This window comes from Lynx canadensis, chromosome D3 (genome assembly GCF_007474595.2).
Source record: "Lynx canadensis isolate LIC74 chromosome D3, mLynCan4.pri.v2, whole genome shotgun sequence".
In the NCBI taxonomy this organism is placed as follows: Eukaryota; Metazoa; Chordata; class Mammalia; order Carnivora; family Felidae; genus Lynx; species Lynx canadensis.
Genome location: NC_044314.2, coordinates 23,893,470 through 23,916,287, shown reverse-complemented (window position 1 = coordinate 23,916,287; position 22,818 = coordinate 23,893,470). Strand labels below are relative to the sequence as shown.

General features: G+C 41.0%; 1 protein-coding gene across 1 annotated transcript; it reads right to left on the bottom strand.

The window, feature by feature from the left end:
* Window positions 1-718: 718 nt before the first annotated feature.
* On the bottom strand, window positions 719-22,108 carry MEX3C (mex-3 RNA binding family member C). Its single transcript, XM_030336360.1, has 2 exons — window positions 21,361-22,108; window positions 719-3,753 (listed from the first exon to the last, which is right to left on the bottom strand). Exons 1-2 carry the CDS (start codon window positions 22,106-22,108, stop codon window positions 2,528-2,530), a joined length of 1,974 nt encoding a protein of 657 aa, XP_030192220.1. The 3' UTR covers window positions 719-2,527.
* Between the last annotated feature and the right edge of the window lie 710 nt (window positions 22,109-22,818).

Below are 22,818 nucleotides of genomic sequence, written 5' to 3'. Positions count from 1 at the left end.
TTCCAGGGCAGTGATCTTACCCATCGTCAAATCTATGTTTTCCAGTCTCCTAGCACAGCCTCAGAATTTGTCCAACACCTAGTATGGAAGGACTTACTATGGCTGTGCAATCTAAGAATGAACAGAATTTTGGTTTCTTTAAAACATCTTAGAAAGGTCTTTATTTTTGTTTTGTAACAAATGGCAACAATTTAATCAGTATCAAATTGTTTCATTAGTGGAGTAATATTTTTATCAACCACAAACCTTTCAGAAGGTACTAAGCAACTGAAAGTTAAAAACTTGTTACCTTTGTATTAGAAAGAAATTGTTTTTCTAGATTTAGTGATAAAAAGATAAAAACCCGTAACAAAGGATAGAAACTGAATAGAGTCTAAATGGATTCAGGATTTTAGTTAACGTCAGTGTATAAAAAGTCATTTACTGTTTTGTCTAATGTACTTGTGGTCAACTACACAAACAAGCAACCAATCTAACACTAGCTAAATCTCTAATTTTACTATAATGTAACACTCATTTAAGGGAAAAGCTAAATTTGGGTAGGAGCCTAAGTGACACATTTAACACTAAGAACACACTAACAAAAACCACTGCAAGAAGGAACACAGGTAGCTGGCGTGTGAGAGGGGCAGTTCTGTAACAGACATGTTCAGTTTTGGTAAATGGCTATCCTCCAGTCTAAACTAATGATGGCATGAAAAACACCAGGGAGAATACATTCAAGTTAATGGAAACAAGTCTTTATTAAGTAACTTTTAATATCAGAAAAATAAAACTCTTATAATTCTCTTTACAGCAAATATATAATATCAGTGCTTTGGCCATCTTAAGTTAAAGGCCCTTTATCATAAAATATATGGTTTTAAACTTTACTCAAATTGAATTTATAATCCCTATGACTTCCCTACATATACATAACAAAAGAGTGTAGTAAAATTAGCAAATACTAAACTATATTGATAATTTATCATTCTTAGTTTGTGGTTTTTAGAAACAGTACACGCACCTAATATATGTCGATTCCTTGGCTTATTAGTTGCAGTGTACGATGCAACAAAATACAAAATACATGCTTGGTGAACATTCGTTCGTATCTACAAGACGGCAGCTAAAGATTAGGTTTCAATACTGACATTTAACTATCCTACAAGCAGTTAGCATTACATCATAATATGCCATCAAGGCAATTTTTATACTGAAAAAATCAAAATAAAAACCGTTATTTGTAAACTTTTATACGAAATGTAACTCTTCAAGTGGAAATAAAAAATAAAATTTGTCTATTTACTATTCAATACACATAGGATTTTCAATTTTTGTTATATTGAGAAAAAAAGCTCTTTTGTGTTGGGAAAATAATGCTTCAAAAAATAATTAGTAGAAAAACCCACCAGTATATTGTTTTTGTCCTTTCAATGCCAGCACAGATTTGGGAACATACTGAGGATGAAGTTACAGACATCCACAGGTGAAATGTAAAAGTGTATCTTAAAGAAATCTTTCCTCGTGATTGGAAATAGTTTTGAAATGAAGTAAACTGATTGAAGGTCATCACAGCTGCTTTTGTAAATTATGCTAAGGGCATTATTATCCCTCTCTCCCTCCCCTCCCCTAAATTACTAAAAAATAAAAATATATTTATAATGTGCAAGACAAATATGGATTGAACATAAAATGTTTCACATTTTGATCTATAGTCTAAAAATTAATCAACAGCTTGATCAGACTAATGAATGGAATGTTCGCATCCTCAATTATTAGCCAATATAGGTGCATCCCAAAGCCCTTCCCGAAATGGGAAAACCCAGGTGGTCATTTCCACATTCACCGAGGGAGGCAATGGGTAGGAATTCACAATCGACACAATTGCATTCCTGATCCAATGATCATACCAGCCGTGAGCATTCTGGGCGAGATGAAGGTCAATGTAGCAGTTTTTGTCCCAAATTATAACCAGTGATCGAGTAAACTGCCATCAGCCCTATTATTACCAATAAGTAATCACAATGCATTAAAAAGTTACTTGCAATCCTGCAGAATTAGGCATAAGTTGTTGTAAAATAAAAAACGAACCTGTTTTGTCAAAACTGGCAGTGTAAAGAAGGCAGCACTGGAAGTGTCTGAATCATCTGTAATGCCAAGTACCCTCCATAAACTCTTAATGTGGTTAGGCTTTGGGACCCACTGTTTTGAAATCTAGACGTATATACTTTTCTCATAGGCCACACAACCTATGATTATCTTCACTCAGCCAAGCTGAACTTCAGTTTTAGCAATTCTTATACAAGCTATGTCTCTGGGTCTACAGGATAGTATTAATAATTCAAACCAAACTAATAGACAAGAGACCACTTAGGTTTAGTGTTACCATAGCAGCCTTTTATAAGTTTACTAACAACTTTAGCCTAATCCCAATAAAGCCTGATAACAGTCATAAGAATTCATTAGGAAGTTTACTGGGGGTACCATTATACCCATGCCTTTACGAGTCCATATAGAGATATAGTATTTATGTATATATATATAGTTAAGAGTGAATCTGGATTGCCTGAGTAACAGCTGTCTGGCAAACTGGACATGATGGCGTTCTCTTTTCACAGATCTTGTTGGCACATTCCATGCAGAAGAGGTTGTGGCCACATGGAACTAGGGCAGCAATAACTTCATTCTCAAAGCAAATCACACAATCGTGCTTTCGTCTCGATTCTGGAGGTGAGCTAGAGGTGGAACCACCATTGGAAGAAGAGTAACTATTGGTACCATTAGAAAAAGCAGGGATGTATATTGGAAGGCCGACATGGTTGCCTGTACTAGGTGGGTCGCTCCTAACCCTCCGAGCAAGTGGGTGTTCAATGCTCTCGGGAAACGTAGGAGACAGACGAGGAGTAGATGGCTGACTTCCTCTACGCTGAGTCTTCATGTTACCAGAAGGATCACTCCCAAAGCCAGAGAGTGGGTTAACTGGTTCAAAGGGGGTCCAGATAGTTTGAGCAGATGTTGGTAAAGAGTCAAAGGCAGGAGAATCAACCGCAAGATCTTCTGAGCCTACAGATGGTAGTGTATCTCCAAACCAAAAGTTCCCTGTGCTAAATGGGCTCGTTGGACTAAAGTCAGCCAGCCTATTGCTTCCAAAGTAGGAATCTGTGGAGCCGCTTCCCAGAGAACTGGAACTATCGTTTCGGTAATTGGAGATCATTCTTGCGCGGCTAGGAGGAACCGGATTGGAGGAGAGCCACGCGGAGCCAAGAGTGCCACCTTCAAAGCTTACGTCGGTACCGTTGTAATGGAAATCATTCTCTTCGTTGAGCTCAATATAGTTTCCTGTACGCATGGCAATATGCATTTCTATTTCTTCTCGCGCTCGGTCGACATTTTCGGGCATCCCTGTCACTTCAAAGACAGGCTCCTTATCTCTGCTTGGAGTTACTATGTATGTGTGGGTCTGCTGCTGAATTCTTTTAATAGTTGCTCCTTTCGGTCCAACTACCAATCCCACGACACGATAGGGGACCCTCACTTGAACGGTGGTTTGACCGGGCAGATTTGGACTACACGACAATCCTCCCAGGGCAGGGCCATTTTTGTTTCGAGATGCACGAATCATGGAGAAGTGCTCTGCAGCTGAGAGAATCTCTCTTTTGGCCATGGCAACATCTTCTTTCCGTCCAGTGACAACAAAAATGGGCTCCTCACCACGAACAGGTGTCTTGATATATGTGTTTGTCTTGGCTCTCAGTGCTTTAATTTTACAACCTGTTAGAAAGAACATATTTCATAAGAATCAACATTTATGTCAATGATATTGATAAAGACAAATCACAGAAAGCTCTGTGCAAGCCAAATGTCTGCTTCTGGACAGCTGCGTTTTTGTTGTTGTTGTTGCTGCTGTTGTTTTAATTTTAGTTTTTCTTCATCATAAAAACTTATCACTAGATGAGAAAGCTTTCCTAACTCCACAAATGCTCCCTGGTCCTCCGGTATACTTGTGACCTGGTCTTTCACTTAGGAAGAGGCGGTGCCTCTACCAGGAGATCTTAGAAGTCATGCTAATTGTTTCCTTTCCCTTGTTATCAGTCACTGCAAATGATGCACGAAATCCTCTGTACAGGCAAGCTAGACCACAAGCAGGTCTGACTTTCAGAACGGTAATAATTAGCTCACTTGCAGGATGTTGGTGGCAAAGAAAAAACCACTAATGCATATGTAAGACACTGACCATCTACTGTCTCATTCAATCTATACAAGAACCCTAAGAACTTGATTATTACACTTTTATTGATAAGGAAAATGAAGCTCAGGAAAACGGTTAAACCCAGTCTAACTTAAAATCTATGGTCTTTTTGTCAGTCGAGAATCTCAAATTTCATACAACTATACTATAAAACAGAAGTTCTTTAACAGCTTTCCACTTAATTGTCATCTTTTAACATTACTCTTTCCTCTGTAAACTCACCTGATGAGCAAAATGCTCATGGCCCAAAGGCTGTCTCACATCTGCTGCCATCAGTTGAATGTGAGGCTTACTAAGTAAGGTATCCCCATAACTGCTTATTCTAGTTGTACGCAAGCACTAACTCAATTAACTATGACACAAAACCAGTGAAACATGAATGCAAAAAGACACTGTACTTGTATGAAAATTAAGATGATTATTTTTGAAAGTCTCAATAAATATATGTACCTTAAAGAAGAGAAGGGTGAATTATGCATGAGTGAGATGACTGTAAAGGCCTGGGGTAAAAAACTAACACAGAATGATGCTGCACTCACTGTAAAGTTCTTGCTAAATTCAAAAGAAACATATTGGAAATTGTATGGAATATGGGCACTGGATGGATTTTATTAAAAGACTACTCAGATTGGCAGACCCACTCTCAAATGAAAGGTTTTGGCCCCAAATCCTAAATGCATTTAAGTTAAAATATCGGAGATGCACATACATGACAATCCATTAATTCTTTTTTTTTTTTTTTAATTTTTTTTCAACGTTTATTTATTTTTGGGACAGAGAGAGACAGAGCATGAACGGGGGAGGGGCAGAGAGAGAGGGAGACACAGAATCTGAAACAGGCTGCAGGCTCTGAGCTGTCAGCACAGAGCCTGACGCGGGGCTCGAACTCACATACCGTGAGATCGTGACCTGGCTGAAGTCGGACGTTTAACCGACTGCGCCACCCAGGCGCCCCAAATTCTTTAATTGACTTTTTAGAGCAATCACCTATTACCAGAACCAACTACATGAGATTAGAGGGCTTCAAAGTGTAACTTAAAGTGTTAAATGGACAACTGAGCCATGGGGTTATAGTTTTCAAAGATCTTACCATGAAGCTTGCTAGAATACATCTGTTCTCATGAATATATTATGTTATCTAGGTTCCTCAAAATGAAGAGGACAGGTTTTTTTTGTTTGTTTTTTTTTTTAGAGAGAGAGAGAGAGAGTGCAAATAGGGGAGAGAGGGAGAGAGAAAGAGGGAAAGAGAATCCCAAGCAGGCTCCATGCTCTACACAGACCCTGACGCGGGCGGGGCTTGACCCTTGGGATCATGACCTGAGACAAAAATCAAGAGTCACTGGCTGAGAAACCCAGGTACCCTGAGGCCAGGTGCTCTTAAAGACACATGTCACACTTTGGGGGTGGTCTTTTTCTTAAATCTTTCCTCCCTTTTTTGCCCCCAATGAATTCATAACACATACAAACTGAGTCTTTACATATATCATTTCTAACCTGCTAACTGTAAAAGCTCCTCCTCCCCCAAGTCTCCCTGCCTCCAGTCCCACCTCACTCCAACCCATTGGCTATATTCATTTTAATCAAATGATGGTTTCTAAATAAAGCACAGATCACATGATCACTTCTTTGCATAAAGTGCTTTAATGGCTCCCTTTTACCACAAGGATAAAGTCCAAGCAATTTGGCACACAAGGCTCCTCTTTACCTGGGAACCGATTACCTCTCTCTAGATCTATCTCTTTACCACTTGCTTTTTCTCCTTCCTCACTTCTGTAACTCTGCAGTGTGCTCTTATCGTATTAAACTCCTTACCCATGCTCCCTTGCTTCTGTGACTAGAATGTTCCTTTGTCCTTGCCTCTTTACTCCCACCTCTGCTTGCTTTTTAATTCCTGCTGGCCTTCATATTTTAGTTTAGATGCCTCATCCTCTACAAAGGTTCCTATCCCTCAGGACTTCTTTGTGTACCCTTCTAAGCATAAGCATTCCCAAACCACTGGATGGTTGACTAGAAGTATATACCTTTAGGGCGCCCATACAGCACGTGTTGAAACAAAGATTGGTTTCCTTTATAAACACTGGGCCTTTCTTATACATATTGCTTTGAATGTAAGGTTGTTTTTTGCTGAGCTTTTCAAGACTTTCATCTTCTAGCCCCACATTGCTAACGCAACTTTGTTGAAGGGAACTGATTATGCTAACTTCAACTGTAACATATGCAACACAACTTTCTTCAACCTACCATTGGATTTTTGGAACTTAATCCACACCTATTCCCCCTTTCAACAAACTGTAAAACTTACAAAGAAATGGCTTGTTTTCTCACTGCTGGATCCTAGGTGCCTATCATAAAAACACTTTGAGAGTCAAGATTAATTCAAAGATATTCATTTGAGAAGATTTGGCAGGGAGGGGCTAAAAGCAAAACTGCAAGGAAAGCATTTAGTGCAGTAACTGGATAAGGTAAGAAGGGTCAAGGGGAGGAGGTGGCTTGGGGGCAATCAAGAAATTACTTCAATGAGTTGAATTTATGCTACTGTAAAACTCGAAAGTTTTAACTACAAAGACTGCTGCTGTAGGGGTGCCTAGGTGGCTTAGTCGGTTAAGCGTTGAACTCTTGATTTTGGCTCAGGTCATGATTTCACGGTTGTGGGATGAAGTCCCGCATTGGGCTCTGTGCTGGGCACGGAGCCTGCTTGGGATTCTCTCTCTCCCTCTGCCCCTCTCCCTTGCTTGTACATGCTCTCTCTCTCTCAAATGAATGGATGAATGAATAAATAGTGCTGCTGTAAATTTACATTTATAAAGAACTACAAGAAGATTGAGTTGATAGTGAGAACTACAAGAAGATTGAGTTGATAGTGTTACTTTTGACTATAAGGCAATGCTACTGCTTTTGCTCCACAATAGAGAGTGAATTAGAAGACACGAGCAATAAAACTTCCATATCTATTTTTTTATATAGACTGAATCTTCAGAAGACTCCCTCTTTCAGCACAAAAGATGTTGCTTAGGGCTGTGAACCGAGAGCACTTTCCATTGGCCAATATGTGACTGATGGAGAGCTATCTAAGAAATTCTAAAAGGCTGTGATGTGAACAAATAACTAACTGTTCACATTATACATCCAGGGGAGTTATTGTTATTATTCAGATACTCTGGGCTACAATTTAACAAGAAGGCAGTCTGCTGGAATCACATTTCTAACAAAGAGGGTCCCTGTTCATCCTGCAGAAAAACACTGGGAATTTCTATTAAGGACAAAGAGAGAAATAACCAAAGAATTTGAGGTTAGTTCCTCTCAATCCTTACTAATACTGACCACTAGAAAATTGAATTAAGTAAACTTCTCCAAATAAATACTTTTGAGACTAGAAGCAACCATCAGTCGCATGATACAACACTTTTTTAATACCTAGTAGGAAGAAAATATGACTAAAGGTACCCAGAATGCTATCTGGCCTAAGGCCCATACTAACAAAGAGGTGTTTAATAACTGGCTCTGGAGGACTGAAGACAAATATTTTGAGTGGGGACCACTTCTGAGATAGGGGAGTCAGATAGGCCTATCCTGCCCCAAAGGACTGTGTACTTATTTAGGTCTTCCAGGTCAGAGGAGGTAATGGGAAGGTAGCAAAGCCCAGCCCCTCTAAGCCACTGCCAACAAAAATAAAAGAATGTATTTCTTCTCTCTCCTAAATTTTCTAAGACAGTTTTAACACAATAGCCTCAATTTGGATTAGGACTACAGGAAACCTCATCAATCATAATGTTGTTTCTATAGGAACATATACACTGAGGTTCAAACAACCAACACATGATTTCTAGGAATGAATATATATATATATATATACACACACACACACACACACACACACACACACATACACACACACCAAAGTTGGGGACAATCTGACTAGGGAGACTTCTAAATAGGCAACACAAACTAAAGAAAAAACAAACTTGTTTTATTATTTTATAGGTGAAGGAGGTCAAAGGTTTTTAGAGTATTTTAGATTAAGTTTCTATTTGCAAAGTCTAAGATATTTAAAAAATCATTGAAGAATTTATAATCTCAGAGTGGCATAAAATTCAGAGGCCATAAAAGTACAGATAAATTAGATTACACTTAAAAAATCTGCTGCATGGCAAAAGTCACCAAAAATAATTTAAAGAAATAATTATTTACAACTTATACCACAAATGGCTAATTTCTCTCTCTTACATACATACATATACCTGCCCTACGTATCAGAACACCAAAACCTAATTTAAAAAAATAAAAGAAACTGTTCACAGAAAAGGAAATCTACAAATGGCTACGAAACATGAAAATTCCCATTTCCATGTGAACTGAAGGGTCTTTTTCCACCTATAAGAATATCAAATATCAAAACAAGTATCAAAAACAGTGCTACTAAGAACAGGGAAAAGGACCTTTATATTTAGTTGCTGGGAGTATGAACTGCCCAAGGGCAGTTTGTATTATTTATCAAAATTACAACTGCATGGATCCTTCTGCCCCTACAGTCCCACTCATAGAACTGATCCTGCAGAAATACTTGCACAGGTATAAAATGACCTTTGTATTATATTACTTAATTATATTAGCATGAGGCCAGTACAGCTATATAATGGAATACAATGCAGTCATAAAACTGGTTCACTTAGGGGGACAGGGTAGAAGGGAGCCTTAATTTTCCTCCACACTCTTTATTATTTTAATAATTTTGAACCGTACAAATGCATTAGTTTTTTCCAAGAAGTATGATTAAACCAGAAAAGTTTTTTTAAATATAAAGAAATGACACATTTTACTGGACTTAGCATATATATTCATTAGACTTTTGGCTAGTACTGACATTATTTTAAATTGTATGAACTGCAGGGTAAATGATTTCATAACCTGAAATCTGAACAAGGCTTTTTAATTCTAAGACGTGAGGTCTAACCATGGTCTTCTTACAGCTACTGATAAAAAGAACAGATGTCAAGCTTTGTACCAGAATGTGTAGATGTAGAACGTGTAGATGTAGAATGTGTAGAATGTTAAGAACTAGGATAGCACAAAGTTTTATAGTTGTAATTCTGTTTTGATTTGGAAGTAAATCCCCCACATGAAAAAGTCTCCAATCTAGCCCTAGTATACGAACTCATTTCCCCTTTCTATCTATATCACTTGGCTGGGGCTGGGTTTGCCTCAAAACCCTGGAGCTGTGGCCAGATTCATGGCCTTCTTGCTCCCTGGTGAGCAGAGGTCCGGTCCCGCCTTGCTTCTGCAGAGTAAAGAGAACCTCTCCTGCCAGAGGCCTCAGCAGTTAAGAGGGACCCGTCTCTCTCTCATTGCTGGGAGAGGAGTTAAAAGGAAGGAAAAGAGCTGAAACGATGGATGTTCGGGGTTTCTCAAACCTGGGGTTGCAGTATCAATTTAATAGGCTGTAATCAACATTAAAAACAACAATTAAAATTAAAAACAATAACAAAACTCAACATGTTCCAAATATTTCAGTACAACATGTGTAAGAAGGGCTGCAATGCCAAATGTTCTTTTACTGGGGGTGGGGTGGGGGTTATCCAAGAAAAGTTTAACTGAAAGTAGTAGAGAGATGTGATGTGCTCTGGATAGCCTGCGAACAAGCCAACAGTCCCCACTGGGAACTGCCTATGGAGGCCTTCTGGCACGACACTGTAGGTGGACTCTAGAAGCTGGAAGGAAAATGGAAGGCTCAATCCAGAAATCTTTTTCTGTTCTTTAATTCTGCTTACTATCTAACTTAGATTTCTAATGCTGCCAAAGTTACCACACACAGTGAAAGGTGGACACATCTTCAATGACAGCAAGGGGTTTAAATTCCATCTTGTAGGGGCAAAGAATCTTTTTTTTTTTTTTTAATGTTTAGTTATTATGAGAGAGAGGGAGTAGGAGGGAGGAAGGGAGGGGGGGAGAGAGAGAGAGAGAGAGAGAGCATAAACGTGCGCGTGGGGGAGGGACAGAGAGAGAATCCCAAGAGGGCTCCACGAGGGGCTTGATCTCAGGAACTGTGAGATCATGACCTGAGCCGAAATCAACAGAGTTGGACACTTAACCTACTGAGCCACCACATGCCCATTTTTTTTTTCTTTCCTCCTCCTCCTCCTCCTCTTCCCCCCCCCCTCCTCCTCCTCCTCCTCCTTCTTCTTCTTTTTAAAGAAACAAGCCCCAAATGTTATGTGAACTGTTGCTGATTTTTCACAGAGTATTTTGTTTTCTAGAAGTTCATTGTATTTTCCATTCACTTCATAAATTAGCTACATATACCTTAACTTAAGGTGACTTGAGAAAGCTAAACACCAAAATTGCATTATGTGTATATATCCACTTTGGGTCATCCTTGGCATGTACCTTTATTCAAAACTTCTCCCCAAGAGTGTTGTTTTAAGGGAAAAGAATCCTACTAGGATATCAGTGTAGTACACACACACACACACACACACACACACACACACACTTTAAATAAGTCGTGGTGGTGGTAGGGCGCCTGTATGGCTCAGTTGGGTGGCTCTGCATTGACAGTGCTGAGCCTGCTTGGGATTCTCATTCTCTCTCTCTCTGCCCCTCCCTTGTTTGCAGGCTCTCACTCTCTCTCAGAACAAATAAACATTTATAAAGAGATAGACAGATAGACAGACACACAGACACACAGATAAGGAGGGGGAATGAAACTCTGTGAGTAGCTCTTTTACCTTCGAGAAAATTAGAACTCCTTGGCCTGACATTAAAACCACCCGCTGCCCCCCTCCCCCACTTCTCTCCCATCGAGTAGCCATAACCCAGCTTCTTCTAGACTTTATCATCTCCTAAACATGCCCTGTTCCTCCTGTTCCTCTTCTGTCTCTGCTCAGATACTTCCCTAAATAATGTGGAAAACCCATAGTACTTCTGCTCCACACCTTATAGCTTCTGAGTAACAACCATGGCCGTTTGGAAGATGAGGCTGTACATGTGAAGGCTGGCTCTATGAACTCAAAATAGTACAAGGTGCTATTAGTAAAGGTGCAGACTCATTATTACTGCTACCACATATGAATCTTCCAAGGCATAGTTTAAAGGAAACAATGTAAGAAGCAAAATACTGATCATCTGAAGGCCTGGGTCTTAAGTCTATCACCAGTTTCTCCCCCCCCCCCCCCCCACCCCGTTTCTACTCCTGGTTTCAATGTCAGGTCATTCAACCTCTAGGTCCTTTCTGATGCTTACATTTTTGACCAAGTCCCTCTTCTCCTAGGAAAAAGTCACTGTTTCTTTTTTAAAGTCGTAAAAGAACTTGGGACAATCAGATACTACCTTATTTCATACACATATATCTTTTCTTCCTTTCCTCAAGGAAAAGTAGGTTGAGTAATAATGGTTGGGAACATTGACTTCGGATGATCACTAACCAGCTTTGTGAACCTTTATCTTTCCTTCATGGGTGAGGAACTACGATTAAAGATACTTTTCTCACTTGGTTCTTACAAGGATTAAATGAAATCATGTATTAAAAATGCTTATTACAATGCCCGTTTTTCAAGTAGGTGGCTCTGTAAAGGGTAACTTTTTTTTTAAGTATTTATTTTTGAGAGAGAAAGAGCACACACATATGTGAGGGAGGGAGGGGCAGAGAGAGAAGAGGACAGAAGATCTGAAGTGGGCTCTGCTAAGAGCATTGAGCCTGATGCGGGGCTTGAACCCATGAAATGAACTGTGAGATCATGACCTGAGCTGAAGTCAGACGCCTAACCTACTGACCCCACCCTGGCTCCCCAGTAAAGGGTAACTTACAAGACTACCCAACCATGCCCAACCACTCTTCAAGTATTTCCTGAAATAATAATGATAAAATAAAAATCTGTAGCACACTTTTCAGTTTTCCAAACTTGTCTAGATTTATTCCCATTTAATCATCATACCAGTGCTTTAAGAAGGGCAGGAAAGAACCTGAACTGCTCAAGATCTCCCAGCGGGAAAGTCAGATCTCAAACCCACGTTGTCTTAACAACCCCACATGCCTCTTATGACTCCATACTATTTTTTTTTTTTTAATTTTTTTTTTCAACGTTTATTTATTTTTGGGACAGAGAGAGACAGAGCATGAACGGGGGAGGGGCAGAGAGAGAGGGAGACACAGAATCGGAAACAGGCTCCAGGCTCTGAGCCATCAGCCCAGAGCCTGACGCGGGGCTCGAACTCACGGACCGCAAGATCGTGACCTGGCTGAAGTCGGACGCTTAACCGACTGCGCCACCCAGGCGCCCCTCCATACTATTTTTTTCTAAAAGCACCGGAGGAACATATTATTTCATGTTTCATGATACATTAGAATTAAGAGGGGATCCTATTCCTTGAGGGATAGTCCAGACACACTATTCAAAAGCTCCTTTAACTTTACAGGAACTCAATTTCGGTATTATGTTTTCAAAGACTGATGGATATCAGCTAAATCCCAATAAGAGAGTGTTTCTTATGCATACTAACTTAACCCAACAGTTACATTGTTTAGATCAGCAATGCAAACTATTCATAAATGCGCAGTATCATAAATGCTTTCCTTTCTAGAGTTCAAGTGAAGTGTCCTTGTAGCTCTTCTAGTCAAAATCCTCAAATTTTTTGTGAATACAGTCTCACTGTAGATATCATTCTGTCAGCACTTCAAACAGCTTTATTATTGTGATTTTAGTTTTCTTATTATTGACTTTTAATGCTTTAAATCAAGAAGGTTGCTACTGGCCATAAAACAAAGCTCCAAATTAAGTTCAGGTTGACTGGCTCCTTACATAAAGGGTTGGGGATAAAAGCAAGAGGGAAGAAAACCCCAATTACCACAATATGGAAATTAAAACAGGAATAGTAAAATGGTAAGTCTAATCCAACAATCCAGTTAAACACAATAAACATCACAAGCATCTACCTTGCTTTGGGTACTTTATCAAGGATGCAAAGATGACCAAGATTCAGTGCTGCTCTCACTGACTTGTATCAGTTTCAAGCACCAGAATGATCTGATGTTTACACATGTTCATGTACAGATATCAGTCTCTCTTCTTATATTGTAGACAGTATTCAAACCTTCTGTATCTTTGCTGAGCTTTTTGTCTGCTTGTTCTACCACTTACTGAGATAGCAGTGTTTAAGTCTCCAATTCCATGAGATTGAGACCCTGGGTAAGTTACTTATATCCCCATAGATCTGTTTCCTTATCTGTATGGTGGGAATAAGAATGGATCAAATGAGACGATACACTGTCTCACACACTTGAAGGTTTATAATTAAAAAAAAAAAAAAGCTGTTTGACTTTGAATCAATTTTCTATAGGAAGTTGAAAACACTTAAAGGATTTATCTCCTGAAGATAAAACTTAACATTTTGATTATATAAAGCATGCTGAAATATTATCAACTTTACTGAACTTGGAGGGGATATGTTGAAGTCAATCTAACTGGGAATCTGAAATCTGGTATACTTTTGCATGATTGCAGGGACTCTTTTTGGACAAAAATCAGAATGTGAGAGCACTAAGAAATAATCTAATTCAACCTCATTTTATACATGAAGAAAACCGAAGCCTAGAATTGCCCAAAATTATGAACTAATAACTCCTAAAATACACCATTCTCTCAACCTAACTTATTTTTCTAGTAGATTCTTAAGAAGGAGTTAAACAAAATCTAAAATTCCCCTTCTTTTTTCACTTAGACAAGAGAACTGAACTACTTAATAAAAAAAAAAAGGCTCATATTTAGCCTTTCACCAAAGCTGAAACACCTAGATAAGGGTGTAAATTAGAGAAGAAAGCTAGAACAATTCTCCTAACTGGGGATTTTAAAATTAGGATCATGCGCTTTAGAGGATGTTAATAGAAACCTTAGAATTACTTCTATTTGGGTACCATATAATAATCAGATTCATTTGTAAACTTTAAAAAAAAAATATATACTGTGGACCACTTAGTTAGTGGTATACCCTGGGAAAAACTTACTAAAGTGACAATTTTGAGTTTCAACGTAGTATGTGCTCAGAGTACAAATCTAGCAGAAGATTTATAAACTTAACCCTGCCTCATATATAATTTATTATGTCTGTACTTTCAATTGTGCTATGAATCTGTACTAATGACATCTTCTCAAACTTGATCCCAACAACAAGTGGGGGATGGAAGGGGCCAGGAAGAACAAGTCATTGGAACAGGTTTTTTTTCCCACAAGAAATGCTCAGTAAGGTTAAGTGATTTGTCCAAGGTCACAGGCAACAAATGGTGAAACCAAGTCTTTAACAAGTTTTTTTCTAAACTCCCAAGTTCCAATGTCCTTTCCTACAGTACATTAAAATGGTACTGATGGCAAGGGAGAAGGTATGTCAAAGGGAAGATGAGTGGTAAGGAAAAAGGGACAGTAATAAAAAGGTCAGCCTGAAATGTAAATACTGTTAATAATAGCAACCCTTCTGGAAAATTTTTTAGTTGTTTGGAACTATTCCCTCCCTACACTCCTCCAATGGTGTCCAAAAGATCAACTACTTCACGCTAATCTTGAACTACACCTGCAGTTTTCATTAAAGGACTGTCTTTATAATTTCAAGGCCAATCTTATTATTCCATGGTACTTTATTTGTAGTCAAATCAGGATTCTCTGCATATAATGAATTGTAATTTTTGCTTACTGGACAAAGGCAACAAACCATGCCCACATGAATTGTTCTTAAATCCCAAACACTGGCACGGAAGAGGTTCTAATGTTATGCAGTGCTCAATCATAGAATAAAGACTCGAACTGTCCAAATGGCACTAGGCTGTGCATATATTCAATGTAGTATAGTTGGACTTGGTAATACTAATACTAGAAAATTATTTTAAAAGCTTAAATATCATATTTAATCTTTAAAAATGTCCATATAGTACCTAATGGTGGCATGGGGAAAAAAGTTAAAAGTAAACTCAGAAATTATGGTCTAAAAGCCATCTGGGAGGTATTAAGATGTAGTTTAATAATAATAATAATAATAATAATAATAATAATAAACTATCACTTTGGAATTACCTGAAGATCAATGGGGTTTTAAAATAGATCTTCCATAATCTACCTGGAGTTTCCTAAAGGAGGTTTTAAACTGCAAATACACTTACCTATTTAGTCTCTTATGAACATTGTTACTTATTTTTTCATTTGGAGTTCAACTTCAAAAATTCTACATGGCCTAAATTACATTAAAAATTCTGTAACAATCCCTTTGATCATAAAATAATACTGTGGTGGTCACTATAGCTGTTCAGTAATATTCTGGCTCTCTTCTGTGGGCACATGGTTGTAATGGACCTTCTTACCTACTTGAAGTTAGGTGTGGCCCCATGACTTACTCTGATTAACAAAACAGGAGATGTAATTACTACTTCCGGGTCTAACATTTAAAGACCAGCATGTCCTATGCTACTGTCTCTTATTCCGCTGGCACATGGGAAGACCAGCTAACACTTGAGATGGTGGCCACTGCACTGGCCCGTGTCCCTGAATAACTGAAATGAGCAGAGCCCCTGCGAATAAGAAATTACCCTTTATTGTTTTAATACTGAGATGCTGGGGTTCGTTGTCATCACAACATAATTCAAATCTATCCAGACAGAAGTGCCGTGTAGCCAGAAGGCATTCAGACATCAGATGGTTCTAGTTGTTACACGTTAGAAGAATATAATGTGTGAAACTGCTAAAGCCAAGAAAGGTAAATGAGATTAAAAAGCGGTTCGACTTAATTTCAGATTTAACTCAACAAAAACAGTATGTACTTATCGCTTAAAGTTTCATGTGTTTCCATTTATTTGTATCATTCAGTTTCTAGAGGTATTATCGATAAGGTTACATCCAGCTGAAGAGGTATCTGAAGCCTAGGGAGCTTAAGTGACTTGTCCAAGATCACAAAGTGAGTTACTGGCACAGAGTAATCAAATTTAGAAATTTTAATTTCTGATTGTAGACTCTTTCCAATATACCACAGCTGAGCAGAGACTGTTGAGGGAATTTGGGTAGTTTTTTATATTAAAACATATATTCTGAACATTTTTGTATTCGGTTTAAGGCAAAAGTATCAAATCTTTCAATCTGTACAAATATCAAATTCATTCAAAACCAAATCCACAAAATATTAAGCACTATCTTATAACTAAATACTATGTTTCCTTGAAAACTTAAGATATAAGAAGAGCTACATAGAATTCCAACCCATAAACTTTGTTGAAAATTTTCCTAAACAGGAATCTCTAACAGAGTAACAGTTCCCGTATACTTGACTCCCTGGATCATTTTTAGATTGTTGGTAACCAGGGGGTAGAAAATACACCCTTGTATTACCACCTTATTTTCCATTTCCTCCTAGTGAATCCAAATAGTTCATTAGCTGAATGAGCCAGGAAGAAAAGGCAGTAGATTCCCCACCCATTTGCAAAACAATAATTGAACCTTTCCCAATGGTCCCAGAGCTAACAAACTATTATCAACTAAATTTAAATTTTAAAGCCTAGAAGTTACAATATAAGCTTTGTAAAGCTAGCAGGTATATAACACAAATTAACTTTCTGAACTATAAATAACAGTGAATTTTTAGTTAGGCATATGAGAAGGAGAATATTAGAATGATAACTGTGCCTTCTGGGTAGCAGAGACATCAAAATTTTATTAAGTAAATTAATTTGGAGAGTGAGGATATTTGAAGTTATCTATACTAGAAATACAGTATCCCAAAGGTTAGGGAAGAAATTAACTCAAATATCATTAACCTTCCTGAGCAGGATGCTTGAATACAGAGGCAGCAACTTAATCTTTGATGTCAAACAAACTGGTCTAAATCCAAGTTCCACTTTTTTTTCTTGGAGCAAGTTATCTCTTGGAGCTTCAGTTTCTACACCCATAAAATGGGGATAACGGCCTAGAAGGATTATGGTACCTGGCAAAGAGAAGGCCAATAATCCCCCCTACTCCATAAAAGAAAAAGATAATGTACTGTAGCGTTGTTCTGAAACAGTTTCTCCTCAAGAAATGTGTATTTCTTCTTGAATAGGGAATTTATGTATGGCATGACCTAAGTTTCTCTTTTTCTTTTGAACAAACATACACAAATAAGCATATACCTTATTTCAATTATGTTAAAACTTAAGAGTGGTTCTACCCTAATAGAATGGGGAAAATTGTCACAAGGATGTGTTTATGAGATATTGAAACAATGTAACATATTCATTATTTTAAAAGTGACCACACAAATAACCACTGGGAAATCAGTGGAGACAGAGTGGCTCAATAAAGAAGAAAACAATGTCCGAAGGGGTCTAGCTCAGTGACAGCCAAAGGTACAGAGCCCACTAGAGTGTAGACACAAAAAAAAAGAACTCCAATTTCCACTGTTACCTCATTCTTTAAATTTTTTACATGTTTTTATAGTATATATCAGATACATATCATTCATACATAAATATACAAACTTTGGAAGTACAAGATTAATTTTTTTGACAGGATGTACAATCAAAAAAAGCTGGAGACAACTCTTCCAGGCTATGAGGCAAGAGAACAACACACATATAAAGTCACTATTGAAAATAGATGAAGACCCATGTTAAGCTTAAACAGTAACATACACCCCCTATGTTACAAATTTCTAAGACAACTGAATATATGACATTCAATATTTACTTATAATGTAGTTAAGAATGGGTATAGAGTTTATTTTAACTCACTTTTTAACCTAACTGGACATCAATGGCTGTACATTAAACCTCATATTAACCACTGCGAATGTGTCTTGTGGATACTATGTTCAACAAAAGTTTAAGTCTGTTGTCAGGTTTTTTTTTTTAAGTTTACTTCATTTATTTTTGAGACACAAACACACAGACACGCGCGCGCGCACACACGAACGGGGGGAGGGGCAGAAAGAAACGGAGAGAGAGAAGGCCAAGCAGGCTCTGCACTGTCAGCATGGAGCCTGATGTGGGGCTTGATCCCACAAACTGTGTGAGATCATGACCTGAGCCTAAATCTTTCAAGAGTCAGACACTTAACTGACTGAGCCACCCAGGCTCCCCAAGTCTATTGTCAGGTTTAATCTCTAGCCCATATTCTAAAACTTCAGTGCTTATCAAAAAGCCCCTTTATTTAGCTCATGGCTTTATTTTACAGTATTGTTGGTTTCAATATGAGATGGAAATCTTAAAAAAATGGGGCCAATTTAACATTTGCAAATATAGGAGTGCAAATATGAGGTCAACACTGATAACTTTCATCACTATCAGAAGCAGTGGGTTGTTTTTTTTTTTTTTTAAGATACTGGAACCAGAGGCCATCTACATGAGTTCTAGTCTATATGACTCAGAATTCCATTTGTCCTACCCTTTGCTTCAGAGCTGAAGTCAGAAATGTCTCCATCTGTGTCACATTTATTTCCAAAACCAATTAAGAGATGACAAACAGAAAATTACGACTTTAGGTAATGAACAAAATGGGAGGAATGGATAATCCTTAAGAATGAAAGTTTAGTTCATCCAAAGCAGACAAGTAAATTAAGTGATTTGCCCCATTTATTCGCTTGGAGAAAAGAGAAATTACCACCCTATAGAAGGATGCAAACATTAGAAGTTGCCTTGTTCCTGGTGGGAGTGGGAACACACTTTACAGGTTTGGTTATGGTGCTGGCTGCCAGGTGGAGATGGGGAAGGGGTCAATGATCCACTAGGTGCATGGTTCAGAACAGGAAAAGGGGGACAAGACTTTCTGCTCTTAAGATAAGATAGCGGATGATGACATCCTTTTAACAGGACTGTCAGCTCTGGGAAATATTAAGTGCAAGAGAATAGTCAGCAATTTGTCTCCATGTCCTAAGACATAAATAGAACCACATTTCCTTATTAACCAATGAGCACAGCCCAGAAAAACTAAAGATTTTATTTCATTTGCTGTAATTCAGGAGATGGTACAAAATAAAAACTCAGAATGAATTCAGTTTACTTTTAAATAATGGATTTGTATAAAGACAACAGTCTGTGCAATTAGGGATCATTTTTTCGTGCTTTAAATATAGAAAAGGACAAAAGTTTGTATTTAACTAAATATACAAAAGATATCATTATCTTGTCCTTAGTCAAACTGGCAAATAACGTAAATGTTCTTTTCTTTTGTTATCCTAAACTGTAAGCACACTGAAGCAACTTGTGCTCAGGCAGTGCAATCCTAGTATAGCATTTAGTTTTTCGTACTTTGGCCTGAATAGACACCTTCCCAGCCTCTTTTCGCCACACTCCTTTTAAGACCCCAAGTATCAAAAACAAAAACAAAACCCCCAAAACTTTCTAATCATACTTAAGAGATCATTCCTCCACACCTTTCCTCACATTGTTCCTCAGTCCTTCTCCTTCTTCATCTCCATTTAAGTCCTATCCATTCTCCAAGTCCCTACAGGGTTGATGTTCTCACAAGCCATGTCTGTTTGTCACACACTCACTAGAGTGAGTGCCATTAAACGACATGTTAGTTTAGTGCCATTCCACTGTTTATTAGACTCCTAGTTTAAGGGCAGCAAGTTTGTCTGAATCAACCTCACATTCCCAACTGCCATAAACCCTCACCTGGCAAAACAGAAGCTTGAAACATAGCAATTCCTTGATGTACTTAATTGAATGGCCAACTCATTTTGGATTTATAAATTGAGATGTTACAGTTTTATTCTATGTAAGGTGAAACAGCGCTCTCCTAGATTAGTATCTTAAGTATGGCAAAACAAAGAACAAAAAAGCCCCCCAAGCCCATCCAAACAAGACAAAACAAAACAAAAACAAGGCATCTGAATCTTATTTACCAAACTATAGGAATAAATTCTCAATTGAATGGTACCAGCTTCGAACAGTGCCTTTAAAGTACTAGTCATCAGGCAGTCTGAAATAAGCTATCTCCTTTATCCAGATTTCAGACGGGTTTTTCTTATTAAAATCCGAGAGGTAAGAAATGAGCCAACTCTGACATTTGAAACCACCATTTCCACAGACCTCTTATTTATGTGTACTTTAGACCACTTGGGAAAGATGAGATCATTTAAGCAGCAGCGCCATTATTTCTCTTTATTTGACCCCAACAATGCTCTCAACCTAACAGTAAAGAGACATGCATCAACCAGGCTAAGCTATATTGAAATAAGGCAGCTGGGGTAGTATTTACTCCTTTAGTATTGAAGGGGAGGGGCTGGGGGGAAGCTATACTAAAGAGCAGAGGACCTTCCCTAAAAATGTCGGTTACAGAGGTACTCTGGGCATCCCCTTCCCCCACCTTCACAAATCTACTCCTGGAATCTGAGACATAGGTCCTTTGTCTGAACAATGTGGGAGGAGTCTGTCTGCAGTGCTGGTGTGCTGGCAAGTGAAGAGAATTTACTGAAAACTGTATAATCGCATAGAGTTCCTTAACTCGATTACCTTACTGTCCATTTTCTCTTCATCGTGTCCACTAGAGTAGTTCTAAAAGACAGCCAATGTGGCATTTCGAGAGTTAAAATGTATCAAAGGGAATACAAAAAGATCAACAGAGTTAGGCTGCTCTTCAAAAGCTAAGTTTCTGAATAGCGGAGGGGTGGAGGGGGGTGATGGCATTACCCACCACTTGAACATCCCCTTCCCTCTCGACTGAGCTCTCGTACAAAGCCTCCATTCCTGTCAATTTCTTCGTCTGAACAAGCTGCTCCCTAAGGTGAGCTGGGTACTGTCGGCTGCGCAAACTTGCAATCTCGCAGCTTTCCGTGCACAACACCGAATCCACCACCGACCCGACCTTTTACCACCTCACTGAGGTTTTTGGTGCCACGCCAGCCTGGTGTTCCACGAATACAGCCCGAGTTAAGTGAACACCACCGGATTGGGTGCCTCGAGAAACTTAACACCTTTCACCATGCCAAACGAGCGGAATACCGTGGGTTTTCGCAAGGTGACCCACCTTCTCATCTTATCTACCCACGGTTCCTCGCAGACCCCTTCGCGATGGATTTGGGGGACTCGCCGGGTTCAATGTAGCAGCCGGGAGCTCGCCTCTTTCGGCTCCCCCACCCACGCCCGGGGCCATGCCCAGCTGGACTCCCCTCCTCCCCGCCGCACTCACCCTGGCGACCGACAATCTCGGCGACATGCTCGGAGCTGGGCACCGGGACGCACTCGGTGGTGTTGACGCTCTTCCTCCGGAGCAGGGCCGCCTGCTCCCCGTTTAGGGCGGCCGCCGCCGCCGCCCCGCAGCCGCCGGGGCCGTAGGCGTGGGACAGCATCGCCGCCATCATGCCCTGGGCATCGTCCCCTCCGTAGAGCACCCCCGCCGCCGCGGCCGCCGCGGCCGCCTCCCGGGCATCGAAGCCGGCGGCGGGCAGCAGCACCGACCCCAGGGACCCGCCCGGGATCGGCTGGGTCTGGGAGGTGGCGGTCGCGGGCGGCGACAGCAGCAGCAGCGACTGTCGGTCCTCCTCCTCTGCCTCCTCCAGCTCCTCCTCCTCCAGCAAGTCTCCGTCCAGCTCCGCTTCCTCCCCCTCCTCCTCCTCCTCGTCCTCCTCCAGCTCCAGCTCGGCCGCCTCCGGGGCCCCGGGCCGGCCGGGCGGAGCCCGCTCCTCCGGAGACAGCCCCGCCGCCCGCCGGGCCTGGCCCTGCGCCGCCGCCGCCGCGGCCCGAAGCGCCGGGGTGCCGGGCTCCGCCGGGCTGGGGTCTTCGAGGCCTAGCGCGGCCAGGCGCTCCCTCAGCAGGAGCCCGTCCCCCTCCAGCTCCGGGCCGCCCGCGGGCGGCGGCAGCGGCGGCGGCGGCGGCGGCTGCGGCAGGGGGGCCGGGGCCGCCGCCAGGGCCAGGGCCGCGGAGCTGCCGCTCGGCATCGCGGCGGCGCGCTGTCAATGGCGGCGGCGGCGGCAGCGGCCGGGTCAGGCGCGGCGGGCGGCGAGCCCCATGGCGGACAGGGCTCGGGCCCTGCTCAGCGCGCAAACACCTTTCCTCTGGGGAGGCGGCGGGGCTGGCGACCCGGGCCGAGGAGCGCCAGGGCCGCCTGGAGACTGGAGAGGGCGGGGTGGAGGGGCAGAGGAAGGAGGCAGAGGTAGGTAACTAGGTGGGTGGGTGGGGACGGCAGCGGGGCGGGCTGCTGGAGGTGGCAGCGGCTCCCCTCTCAGGGTTTCTTTTGTTTCATGGCCTTAACCAGCCCCCGGCGCGCGCGGCGGCGGCGACGCCCCACGCCGCTCTCCGAAAGAAGCCGGCGAGCTCTGATTGGCTGCTTTTAATCTCTGGGAGCCCGCCCGCTGCTCCCCGCAGCCTTCTAATGCCTTTCCCTAGCCCCACTCCCCACCCTCTTCTCGGGCCCCGCCCCACTCCTCCCCAGAGCTCTCTGATTGGGTGACCGGGACAAGCCAGTCCCCGAAGCCTTTTCCTTCCGTCCTCTCCCCTCCCCCCTCCCCTCCCTCCCCTGTCCCTACTGGCTCACGAGGAGAGGGACTGTGATTGTTCGCTTTACACGTCACTCATTGTGACGTACCCAGGAGGGGGCGGGGAAAGTAGGAGGGACGAAGGCGCTGTAACAGGCTGAAACTGGGGCCGA

What these genes read in the sequence shown, in the direction of transcription:
- MEX3C (XM_030336360.1), bottom strand. Translation starts at nt 22,108, where the DNA reads ATGCCGAGCGGCAGCTCCGCGGCCCTGGCCCTGGCGGCGGCCCCGGCC. An exon ending in CGAGATTGTCGGTCGCCAGG is followed by an intron (nt 3,754 to 21,360) that starts GTGAGTGCGGCG and finishes TCTTTCTAACAG; the next exon opens with GTTGTAAAATTAAAGCACTG.